The sequence below is a fragment of the Pygoscelis adeliae genome, unplaced genomic scaffold (genome assembly GCF_000699105.1).
Source record: "Pygoscelis adeliae isolate BGI_AS28 unplaced genomic scaffold, ASM69910v1 Scaffold78, whole genome shotgun sequence".
In the NCBI taxonomy this organism is placed as follows: Eukaryota; Metazoa; Chordata; class Aves; order Sphenisciformes; family Spheniscidae; genus Pygoscelis; species Pygoscelis adeliae.
Window position 1 is genome coordinate 509,052 of NW_008825409.1, and position 12,489 is coordinate 521,540.

The following is a 12,489-nucleotide window of genomic DNA, read 5'->3' on the forward strand; positions in this document are numbered from 1 at the left end:
CGGTCTCTTCTCCCAAGTAACTGGCGATAGGATGAGAGGAAATGGCCTCAAGTTGTGCCAGGGGAGGTTTAGATTGGACGTGAGGAAAAACTTCTTTACTGAAAGAGTGGTTAAACATTGGACCAGGCTGCCCAGGGAAGTGGTTGAGTCCCCATCCCTGGAGGTATTTAAAAGACGTGTAGATGAGGCGCTTAGGGACATGGTTTAGTGGGCATGGTGGTGTTGGGTTGACGGTTGGACTCGATGATCTTAGAGGTCTTTTCCAACCTTAATGATTCTATGATTCTATCTTGAAGTGACGGGTCAAGAGTCCATCTGTTGCTACTGATGAGCTTATGAAGCAGTGACCAGGATTTAGGTTCTGTGAAGCAGCTGTTATGGTGCCCGTCACGTCTTCAGATTCCTCTGATACTTCTCACCCGATGTGCAGATCTGAATATGCTTCTTGTTGCTTTAATAATTATGTCCTAAGTGTCAACAGGAAAATGTAAACTGCACATATTCCCTCAGTCTGCCCAAAGCAGAAGGGTGGAAATCTGATAAAATTACTTGGTGTAAAAAAACATGCAAAAATATATAAAAATGTATTATTTAGAAGAATTTCAAGCAGTCCAGTTCACAGGCATTCAAAGCAGAGGAACTGCGTGGGACCGCTGGTTCTTCAGGCACGTTGTGAGACATAGTCTTACATGCCTGGTTCACCAGCTCTGAGAAGGCACTTGCTGGGTCACTCAGGGGGCTGCCACTTGTATGTGCTGGGGGTCCTCCAATGAGGCTTGGGACCCAGGTGGGTCAGTAGAAAGAATTTGCAGTCTCCTAGCTGACTTTGAATTAGGTAGCAAGGATTCAGTCCAGACCGGTCAAAGACATTGGGATACAAGGATCTGGAAGAGAGGTTTGGTAACCGTCGGTCTGAAGCTCTCCAAAGTCATCCTTTGTTGCTGTGATAACGGGTTACTTGAACATGCTCTGCAAGCCATGACATGACCTGCAGCTCAAGCAGAATACAATTCTCCATTTGCCATGCAGGGAGAATAGTGCTGGGGTGCTTGGGCTCTCTCTGGGGTGCCTTTCCCATTACATATTACTTACACTGAAATTTGTGCACTATCATCTGAATATTCAAGAGCTGATGGGTTCTGGAAGAAGTTCAAGGGACTGGTTTTCATCTGCAAACCTTTGATCAATCAGGCCATGGACATTTGCTTTTACATAAAAACACCTGCGCTGCCTTGCTTCGAGATGAAGCCATGTCAAATTGGATCCAAACACGTATCTCTTTTCAAGAGTGACCTTTCTAATGCTGTCAGCTGCCCCCCTGTTGTTCTGTAGCTGTCCATTTCACATGACTTGGCAGGCTCTGTGTAATTCAGTCCCACAAAAGTCCCTCACCACAAAAGCCCCTCACCACAAAAGCAAGCTTCCCCAGACTTTGAAAGTTGCTATCTTGCATGCAATGCTGCATGTTTCAGAGACATGGGTTCGCTGCTTTTCCAAGCTCAGTAGATGGAGTTAGGGAACGTGGAGGACAGTAAACATATAGCTGTTTTCAAGGACTTTAGGTGCTGCATTACTTTCCATGCTCACCTGCTTGCTCAACATCATACAGAGAGCCTTACTCTCATTTACGGAATAAATCAAGATGCAATTCTCCAGAAAATAAGTGCTAAAGCTGGCCTATGTGAGAGAGGAGCCAAACCTACTATAGCCTATACCAAACCTACTATGCACTATAGTATAATACATATACTATAAATATATATGTATAATATATCTAATATACACATATTTACATACAAACACACACACATACATAATATGTGTATGTGTATGAATATATATTTTAACTCTCTCAAGACTTGAGCGGAACAGCTCTCATCAGACGTGCACCTAGCCCAGCAGCCTGTTTCTGACTGTGGCAGTAGCACACGCTTACAACAAAAAGGATAAAAACAGTGTGAGGTATAAAACAAAGTTTCCACTGTTATCCCAAATTCCCACCTAAGGCTTACAGACTACCTGAGTAGCAGCTGGTATCTCTGCCTTTATGCTCAATAGTCCATGTGTCTGACAATTTCTTTTTGAACCCGTTTCTCCTGCTGCTGCCCAAGAAGGGCCATAGCAATGACCTGCAGAGCTTACTCGTGTGTTGTGTGTATCACCATTTGTCCGTACACCTCAAAATTTCAGCTGACATCCCCTCCTTGGACTGTGAGCACCAGGGAAAAACTGTTCCTTTTTCACTTTCTCTACACCACTTCCAATCTGTCTTGTGTCAGTGAGGTACACGTCAGTGTACCTCATTCCTCCTCGTGCCAAAAAAACCCCAAACAAACCAACCCTAAAACATAGATTCTGCTTTTTGCCTTTTTCTAGTTTTACTCTGTCCTTCAGCAAAGTTCTGTTGGTACCAATGTAAACAGGACTGAATCAGGAGTCTGGACTCTTAAAGGGTGGGACTGGAAGGTCTACTGTGATTCTTTCCACCCCAAACTCGATGCTGATAGTTTCTCCCAATACACTATGCCATCTCTGGTTCAGGTCCACCTCTTGCATTTTTTTTTTCCTTCCCCATAATGCTAAATATAAATGCTAAATATATATTTTTTTTTCCTCATAATGCTAAAGTCATTGTCAGAGCTTAATAATAACAGCTTCCTGCTGGGTGTTTCCTACAGGTTTGTTCCTCTACGTCCATCACACTGCATTACTTCTGTGCAGCACTGGGAACAATCAGACTTTTAGGTTTTGGTTTATTATCCAAGTCCAGTGCTGCGGAGTACTGCTTCTCACAAAAAGTGGCATGGAGCTCACTTTCTTTTAAATACCAGTAAAAAAATCAGATTCCTTTCTTATAATGAATGTAGTGTTGGTAAAAAGGGCCAAGGAAGTAGCCTCTGCAACTTGGTATCTGCTGTCCGGAACAGAGGGGTTGATCATACCTGTCCACGGGTGCACGTGGTTCCCCTTGGTTCCCCACCGCCAACCCAGAGCAAATCCATTGGCTTTGGCAAAGCCTCTGCATTAGTTGAGCAAGCAGGTGCTCATCATGAAGGAGACTCTTCAACCGCTTTTCGTAAAGATACAGGCTTTCTTAGTTCCAGGTTTGGGTTGGGTTGGTTTTTTTTTCAGTTAGAAATGCTGGGGCAGAGTCCCCTATAGGGAGAAATAATCTCTTGAGGTATGATTACAGTTCTTTACAGACTTACTGCAGGGCCTAGAAAGAGATGCTTAAATACCCTGTGCCTCTTAAGAAACAATAATAATAATAATAATAATAATAATAATAATAATAATAAAAAAAAACAACTTTATTTCCCTTGCCAGGATAATGCAAAATCTGGACTATAATAATTTCACAGGCTTTGCAAGAAGTCATATAGAAAACTAAGAAAACATGTTCAGAAATGAGCCTTCTTATTACTTGTTGTGTAACCCAAATGACTCTGCAGATTTGTGTGCATTTCAATTTATTGAGGGCCCACCACCAGTTCCCATCCTGTTCCCTAAAGTGAGCAGTAGGCAGTTCTGGGGGGGAATTACTTTTAATGCTAACTGGTGCCTTGTCCCACAAACAGTCTCACTTACTTCTGATGGATATTAAGTCTGCAAAATCTTTCTACTGATTCTTGAGCTCATCTGGACAGGTCTACTTGAGGAATCAAATGGCATTTTCTTAGATTAAGGGGAGACAAAAATCAGGCCATGTGCAAACATAAAAAATGATAAAAAATAATTTTTTTTTTTTATAACACACCCCCTTAAACATTGCTAATTGACAGAACCTGGTTAACTCTGTATTTTTGCTCTGGGCATTATTTCCCTGTTACATGGGAGGCTCTCAGCAGTAAGGTAGATTTATTGAGGTTGAATCCACAGGTCCCTTGCCTTCAGTAGAAGCGCTTTGACTTACTTACAGTACTGCAGGACCTTTCCCAGCATGTCTTGTGTGGATTAGTAAGTCTTTGCCTAACCATTGCTTTTAAACCCTTTCATACAACTGGAAAGTTTCTGAGCCACGGATGGACTTAGCCAGCAGCTTAGTTTTATAAGAACATGGCACTTGTTCTCAGGACTTTTCTGGAATAGGGCTGAAGGGAGGGCGAGGTGCAATTTTCCTGTAACGTGTAGGTGGTGGGTGGCCTTGCTGGAAGTCACAGTTAGGGTCGGACACCGCCCTTATGTTCTCCTTAAAGGCTTGCACCGATTCTCCCCCCCCGGCAGGCGATGGATTGGGGATCTGCAAAGATGAGAGCTCAGTCTCCCCAGTGACCGCTGGTGGAAGAGGCAGCGCCACGCAGACCTACTTGGAGCATCACGCGGAGCTGGCGCTGGATTTCACTGCGGGCTGCTCCGAGAGCATTTTGCACATGCGGGTCCCCCTCCATCGTTTGCAGGGAAGTACTTCTGGCTCCATGGAGAAATAAAGGTAGTTCTTCAGTATGCCATTTCAAACTTGGATGGATTGACATTTCTGTTTCTATGGAGTATTGGTCAGATTTATAGCTTTCTTAAAATGTTCTTTTTGCTTTCTGAGGGGGAAGTTGTTTTCCTGTTACTTGCCTCTGCCTGCCTCTCCCACATATATGCAAAATATGCATAATTTTTAATGAGACAGTTTTTTTTTTATTATTGGTTTGTTCATTTACTCTCAATGGGCATTTTGGGGGATTGGATCATGGAATCTTAAGACATCTGTTATCTGTGCCCAATCAGCTACACCCATGGATACCATCCCTTCTGTTCCCTTAAGGACCTGCCACTGTTAACGCCACTTTATTCTGGGATTTATGTGAAACACACTTACATTGTGTAACTTAGGCAGCAGTGGAGCTCCGGACAAGATCCTAGTAAGGAAAGAAAGGCAACCAAATACCCCTATAAGAGGTTTTGATGAGGAAAAGGAGATACTAGATAAGGATCAAAGAGACTTCTGAGAGGGACCTGGAGAAATGTCCTCTCAGGTCTCTTTTTGGAGATACCCAGAAGTTATGAGGAAACCTAGAAAGGCAAATCTTCTGAATTCATTATTTGGAGAGTAAGCCTTAGCATGTGGAAAATAACTTTCTGTAAAATGCATTTCTTTGTTCTCCGCTATCTCTTTGTTCTTGAGCAACAGGTTAGCTGCAATTATCAGCATACTGTATGAAGAAAGCAGCATGATGTTGGTACAGGAATTATTATTAACAGAAAAAAAAACTTCTGTCACTGCCTTAATGCCAGAGGGAGTGAAGAATATTTAATTTAATATGAAGCTATGCAAATTGTAAAAGACTATTAATATCTACTTGCTGTAGACTAGGCTAAAGTCTGAGCTCCTTATTCTCCTTATATCTGGTTTTGCTCCATCAGATTCTTACTGAGGCTTTGGCTTTATGTGCTTATCATTACCTTGGTTTTAAAAAATAAGTGTAGCACATGTAGATATACACTGACTTCTCTGGTAGCTGCGGAGCATGTAGATATTTGCAAGTCTCATGTTCTTCTCGTGTGTGCTGGACTTTTGCACACATAAGCACATGCGGTAAGAAAGCTGGGGGACTCATGCAGCACAGGGGACCCCTGGAGTCGGGGCAGGCAGGGGACTGGCCACGTGCAGCCTCGGGGCTGCACCACAGGCCCATGCCAGGGCCTGCAGCTTCCTTCACCTTCAACCAGATAAATAATCATCGTGCCACGCCGACTGTCCATCAAAACCAGGACTAGGAGATGCTTATCGGGAAAGCAAAGTCAAATTACCCATGCAGGCTTTGCTGCACAACTGCTGTTGCTTCTCCCTCCCTGACCTCCCTCCGTGCACAGCATCTGACTGACAGGGCACACACGAAACATGGGTGCTGGCGCCTCCCCACCTGGCTCCCTCTCTGACCTATGTCCCTCCATCTCCTTCACATCCTCATTTTTGGCATTGGGCTGCCCGGAGAGCAGCCTTGCTGCAGCGGTGATGGGGCCGCGGGACACCTGTACGCACGGTTATGCCAGGAGACTCCAGGGATGGTACCCTCTTGTTGCTGCAGCCTGAGGACAGCCTGGTAGGGCACTGCTAACAGCCCAGGGCACAGGCAGAGCGAACGCCTCAGGGAGACGCACAGGGAAACTGTTTCCCCCCCTGCAAAATTCCCAAGCAGCCCCTGATGCCCGACGGGATGCAAGAACCCTTCCTCCCCTCTGCATCAGCACTGCAGCACCGGGTGCACACGCACACGCACACGCACGCAGCGCACGTGGGCAGCCTTTCAGTCCTTTAATGCACACCTTGACACCATACGAACATCAGAACTCCCTTTCACCACCTGTAGAGCTCCTGCAGGCTGTTTCTAAGCCTAACCCCATTTTGGCCTTGGTTTTGCTCCTTTGGCAACAACAGCAAGGCATGCGCTACGTAGCCAGAAAAATCTTCTATTAGAAACAACGCACAGATGTGTGTTTGCTTTTCAGAGGATAGTGCTGAGCCAGGGCATTTCATACCTCCTGGATGAGAAAATGATGGGTTTTTTAAATTTTTTACTGCACTACAGGACACAAGGACAACTTTCTCCCTCTCTTTCTCCGCTATGAACCCTGAGAGAAATGGAGTCAGAAGAGTGACCTTGGATTTATATCACTGATTGCAAAACCAACATTTGCCTGAAAGTGAGATTAAAAAACTTGCACTGTAAGGATAAATAGGGTGCTCCCATAAAATTCTCAACATACAATAAATTGGGCTGTAAAGCAGGTACTGGTAAATCAGCAGGGCATCTTTTAAGTAACAGAAAGCTTACAAAATCACAGCACTCACACCTTCGCTTTTTCGTTATTCTGTATTTTTTTTCTTACTGTAAATCATTGCCACTGAGTTTAATAGGGCTTACACAATATTCTAAGTATCTCTTAAGTAATATAATTGCTATTTGTGATCCCACTCATGCTTGAAAGCTTTTTTTACTGGAGGGGAAATCTTCCATTTTGCAAGTGACTCATTTGTAATGAAAACTGAACACCACCAACACCTCCCCCCCGCCCCCAGCTGTTTGCAATGAAAGTGAATAAAATGGGAAGGCATTTTTGTACAACACGCAACATATCAGTTGGGCATTCTGAGTAGCTGTTTTAAGATTCAGCACCATATTGCTCATGGAGACTGGGTCTGTCCATCACAGCCTGTCCAGAGCTGCTGGAGCAGGAAAGCTTTTAGCCCTTGTTTTTCAGATAAACCTTATATTGCACCTTTACATAACTGAAGTAGCTTTTTTGCTCAGGAAAAATGCTGTCTCAGACTAAGTGAGGGGTGCAGCGGAGACTGGCACGGCGCAAGCTGTTGTGGGGCAAGCTCTCCATCCCCTGGCACGGAGGACTCCAGCCCAGCACACAGCACACGGGGCTGCACATTTTTCCACCCCTTTTAGCCCTTCTGCTGAGACTGCCTGTGCTAGTGCCACCTGAGAGATGAATTTCGGTAACTCATCTCAGACCACTGTAAGCAGCAGGCACCCAGGCTTTAACAAGTCCGGCGAAGCACCACGGCGCTGGCACCGTCGTGCAACTAAACCAGCATCCCTGGAGGCCTGACACGAGAGGGGACAGTCACTTCTGCCGCTTCTGTCCAGCATTTCACTAACCCCTAATACCCCTCCCCAACAGACTAAATGCCGTACAGTTTGTTCTGGCGAGTAGTGTTTACAAATCAGCCAAACCCGAGAGGTTTCCCCTCCGGTGGCAGAGGAGTGAGAGAAGAGAAAGTGATACTGACTATTGGTCCACTTACATCATTGGGAATAGTAAGTTCATGGGAACTGGTTGGAGTAGTGGCATCCAGTCCTATTCAGGGGACAGAGGGAAAATGTTACGCCAGTTGTTTGCAAGAAGGGCAAGACACAACAGAGGATATTTTAAAGAAGAAACATACAATAAGAAGGAAAAAAAAAAAAAAGAGAGGAGCAAAGAATACTAGAGAACTTGTAGCGAAACAGAAAAGAAAGCAAGAAATGCAAAACTCAGAGGGCTGGACTAATTTTAAATGAGTCATTTTAATTAACCTTTAACCCACCAAAGCAACAAATGTCACATGAGATTCCACAGGGTCATAAAAAGCTTCTAGAAAATGAAGGGTTTCCCCTAAAAATAGTCTCTGAAGTTTGTTCTAAACACATCAATTGAGAAATCAATGGATGGCTGAAATTTGACCTGTCTACCAGGAGTTCTAGAATATGGAAAATGAAAGTGGAAGTCAAACGAACAATTAGCAGAACAAAATACATAGATATGAAAAAGAAAAAATAATAAATTAAGGATGAGGAAATTAACCTAGGAAAATTTGGAAATTATATGTGGGACTAGTTGCTGAAGAAATGTTGGGAAGGGTAATTTTTGAAGGGAAATGTACAAAATACTCTAAGCTGCATACATTTGTTTGTAAATTGGGTGGACAAAGGAAAATGCTCAGGAAAAATGGAATTACTGCTCTAACACACAGTAACATTACAGAAATGTACATCTCACAAATATAACCAGGAAAAGATTAAGGAGCAGCATGTTAATGACAAGAATAAGGAAAATATAAAGCTAGGAAAGGCAATTTAGTATTTTTTGTAGATATTTTATCAGATACATCATGAAGAAACAAAAGTATATTTTGTATGTCATGTCTCTTTCTCTCCTTTTCTCTTTTTTTGGTGTTTATTATTATTATTATCTGTAAAGACATGCCAAAAATACTCATTTCCGACTAGAAAAGATGGAAAAGAAATACTCTTACAAAAAAGTGACTCACCTACCTTTTACTTATGTTTACATTCAATTAAGAGTTGCATATACTTATTTTACATTGAATATAAAACAATCAAGTTGCTCACAGAATTGGATGTATGTGATAAAATGTTATTTGCCATACAAGGCATGTACCAGTACAAATGTACTTCTGCTTTGTGAAGTTTTTAGATGCCAAGCATGTATGTAGTGAAGTACAGTAAAAATGATTTATTGCAGGATTAACTGACTTCTCACTCTTGAATCAAGAATTCAGCTTCAGCTTTAGTAAGTATGGACCAAATTTGCAGTCCTTAATTTAACTAAATTTCCATTGCATTTTGTAGCTATATCTGCATATCTAGTAGGAAGAGAAGCACTTGTCCCAGCAGTGATGATTACAGAGGCTCTTAAGACATTTGGCTCTACAAGGAATTTGAGTTTCAGCGTGCCGTAATTTCTTTAATCAGTATTTCTGTACCACGATTACATACTGTTTTCCTGTGTTTGCTTCTTTCTGAACCATGTTACCAAACTGGAAATTTGACAAGATGCACGCCCAAGTACTTCACTCGGGACCAACTGGTACATACTGTATGGTCCATAATAACTTTACAAGGACCGAACAAAAGAAACCCAGGGCTTTTAGCCAATGGCACAAATGAAGCGGTTTTGATTAAATAAATGTAACAAACAAAGCACATTTTAGCAATGATGAAAGGAACTGTAACAGAGGCACGGGTTGGGGGGGGGCAGGAAGAACAGAGATTAATGTGTAAAAACAGAAGGATTGCTGGTCATTGACCACATTTATTATTAAAATGATGTAATGACCACGGGAAACAAAGCTGTTAAGAAGAAGGACATCCCCAGGGGATCATGGGTACGTACCAGGGAAACCAGGGGTGGTCTGCCCAAGGGGAGTAAAGGGGGGATGCTGCATAGCCAACTGGTGAAGCTTGGTCAACTGCAGGGCAGGATGGGAAATTAGAACTAACCAATCAAATGGAATTATTTCAGACCAGAGAAACCATCTTACATGTTCTAAAACTGGATTAATTAAAATTATATCGGAATAAAAAAAAGGTTTAATCATTCATTCTAATCTACTGTAGAGGAAAAAAAACACGACCCAAACTGGTTATAAATGACATCTCTACTGTTATTACATGTAATGGCTATTGTTAATATTAACTAATTACTGTTGAATTACATATTAAAAGAACTCAAATATATCACATGCAAAGAAAGACCAAGATAACTGTCATTTGTTCCTGGGCCATTGTACTTTCTAGCAATTATTACGGAAGTTGAGCGATGCGGCTGAGCTAACACGTGGCTCTACAGTGTGTTGTTCAGGAAAGGTGTCCTTAGGCCGTGTCTTTATTGCTAACTGTAGAAAGCAAATGTTGCCCAGAACAAATAAGAGGGAAAGGAAGAAAAAGGGAGTAATTTACGTGCGCAGGACTCACGTCTGGATGAGGGATGGCATACTGCCCCTGAATCGTGAACGCCTGAAAACAACAAGCACAGTTAAGACACAGGTCAGTCAGGTGGGACAAGCAGTGTTCCTGTTTTCATCAGAAAAGCTCCCCCTGGCTCCCCAGGCACAATGTCACCTGCATCGCTTTCAACGCCGAGCAAAGCTTAATTGTCTTGTGCTGCTTGATAACACTTTGCATGGGACAGGAAGATCTTAGCTGGGCTGCCCACGCACCCTTTACAAGCAGGGGATGCCAACTGCCACCGCCCAAGCTCTGGTGACCCCAGTCCTCAGGACCCCTCTTCAGCCCAACTCTGTCTGCTGGGAGCAGAGCTGGGGACACCACAGGGGCTGAGGAGCATGGAGGGTGGTCCCTTCCCCTCCCTCCTGCCCCATCCACCCAGTGCCACTGATGTACACAGAGAGATGCTGATGCTGGGGCAGCAAGGATGGGGCAGACCCTCCTGGGGCATGTCCTGCCCTGACATCCAACTCCTGACTGCCGTGTGCAGCTCTGAGCCACCTCTTCTGGATACCGACAGCCGCAGACGCTAAATGCCAGCAAACGTGTGCCCTGGTGCACCCCATGAGACTCATGCCCCAGGCTGCCATGCCAGCTGGTATGTGAGCACACGTGCTGGATGGCAGTCTGTCCTGCAGTGCCTGGGCACAGGGCCAGCATGCCAGTTTGGAGATAGGAGCATGGCGGAGACCCACAGCGTGGTGGTCTTATCTTCCACAAGAAGCCAAATATTCCCCCTCCAAATCCAGCCTCTCTGAACCACAAGAGCAGTGCAAGGGGTATAGTTTCTAGCATCACTCCTGGCAGCACTGGGGTGAGGTGGGGGAGCCAAAAAAAGCACATGAGCGAGGAGGGGTATGGTGGCATGTTTGGCACTAGTTAGCACGGCCCTTTGTCTCTGCTGCTGGCTCTGTTCAACTCTCTGTAATGGCTTACAAAGAAAAAACTAAAGAGAGTTTATAATTTTCTGTTATAACCTGTAGGGCTTTTCTGAATGCAGCGGCATGTCAGAAAAATTTTAATGTGCTTGTGCTTAGATAGGCAGGAAAGCAGAAGGACAAATTATAATGTATAAATATTTGTGGTGGGAGAATTATAAACAGGAACAGAGCTGATTAGCTTCGTTTGCAAAATGCTTATTTGACAAAAGGCCTCTTAGAAAGTAATGAATCCTCTGCAAATGATAAAACAATTCATTTTATGGAGTTCGGATTTTAAAACCTTTAATGCCCCAACTACTTAATGTATATTTCTGCAGCAGAATTTCCCTTCTGGAGAAGAAACATTTTATTTAGTTTTTAAATTAGTTATAAAGCAAGGCTGCAATCCAGCAAACATTATGCACATGAGCGGTTTTCAGGCAGAAGTGTGTGTGATTGGGCTCAATGGGATGCTTGTGGGCATACATACGTGCATCTACAGGGGATGGCCATTACAGAAAATTTATAAATGACAAGAAAAGGCTCCAGTTCACCAAAACAGGGGATCACTGCTGTCAGTGGGTCTTAAGCAAGCACATATTCAAGCAAGCAAAACATGTGCTTAGGGGTTTTACCAAATGAGGACAACCTTAAGAAGATGTTATGCTGCTTTGCTGAGTGAGGGCTTTGTGCGTAGCCAAGCACAGGAGCAGCCTCAGGGAGGCGCCAGGTGAGGGCTTAGGTCCATGAGCAAACAGCGGGTTTGGAAACCACGCTTTGGTCTCTGAGCCTCTGTGCTGGATCACAAGTGTCCTTTCTGATCTTTGCTTTACTTCAAACCCAGCTGAGAGAACATCTTTTACATGGGCGCTTCCCAAGCAGTGGTCTGCAAACCAGCAAGGAACCACCGCAAAAAAATCACCAGCGAACCTAATGGAAGTCGCCCCTTTCCTCATCACCCTGCTGCCTCATACTTCCATGTATACATATGAGGAAGCAAACAAACTGGACAAATAACAAAAATAATGAACATTCAGAGCTCAGACTGGCCTTTATTTGATTGTCAATGAAAACCATCAAAGCAGCATGGACAAGATGGGTCTTGAATTTTCTTTCCCAGAAAAGAAAAAAAAGCTCTTCATGTCTTAGGCTCCCAAAAGGTCATTTGATTGATTTAGACTGAGAAAAACTGCCTTTGACTGCTTTACCTCTTGGCAGAGGAACTGTGCCCTTCTGTGGCTGAGGCATACTAAGTACAAGCCTGGTAGAGGCTACTGAGACATCTGTACTGTAACATTTCACTAAGGGCAATTTTCCTACTGACGTACTGACATTAG

General features: G+C 43.7%; 1 protein-coding gene across 1 annotated transcript in view; it reads right to left on the minus strand.

Moving 5' to 3' along the window:
* LOC103922354 (poly(rC)-binding protein 3-like) overlaps positions 1–12,489 on the minus strand; it is a 67,429-nt gene that overhangs the window by 22,451 nt on the left and 32,489 nt on the right. Inside the window, exons 8-10 of the mRNA XM_009330478.1 lie at positions 10,200–10,241; positions 9,619–9,694; positions 7,748–7,800 (exon numbers count right to left, since the gene is read on the minus strand). Coding sequence (XP_009328753.1) covers positions 7,748–7,800; positions 9,619–9,694; positions 10,200–10,241 — 171 coding nt within the window. The remainder of the gene's footprint in view (positions 1–7,747; positions 7,801–9,618; positions 9,695–10,199; positions 10,242–12,489) is intronic.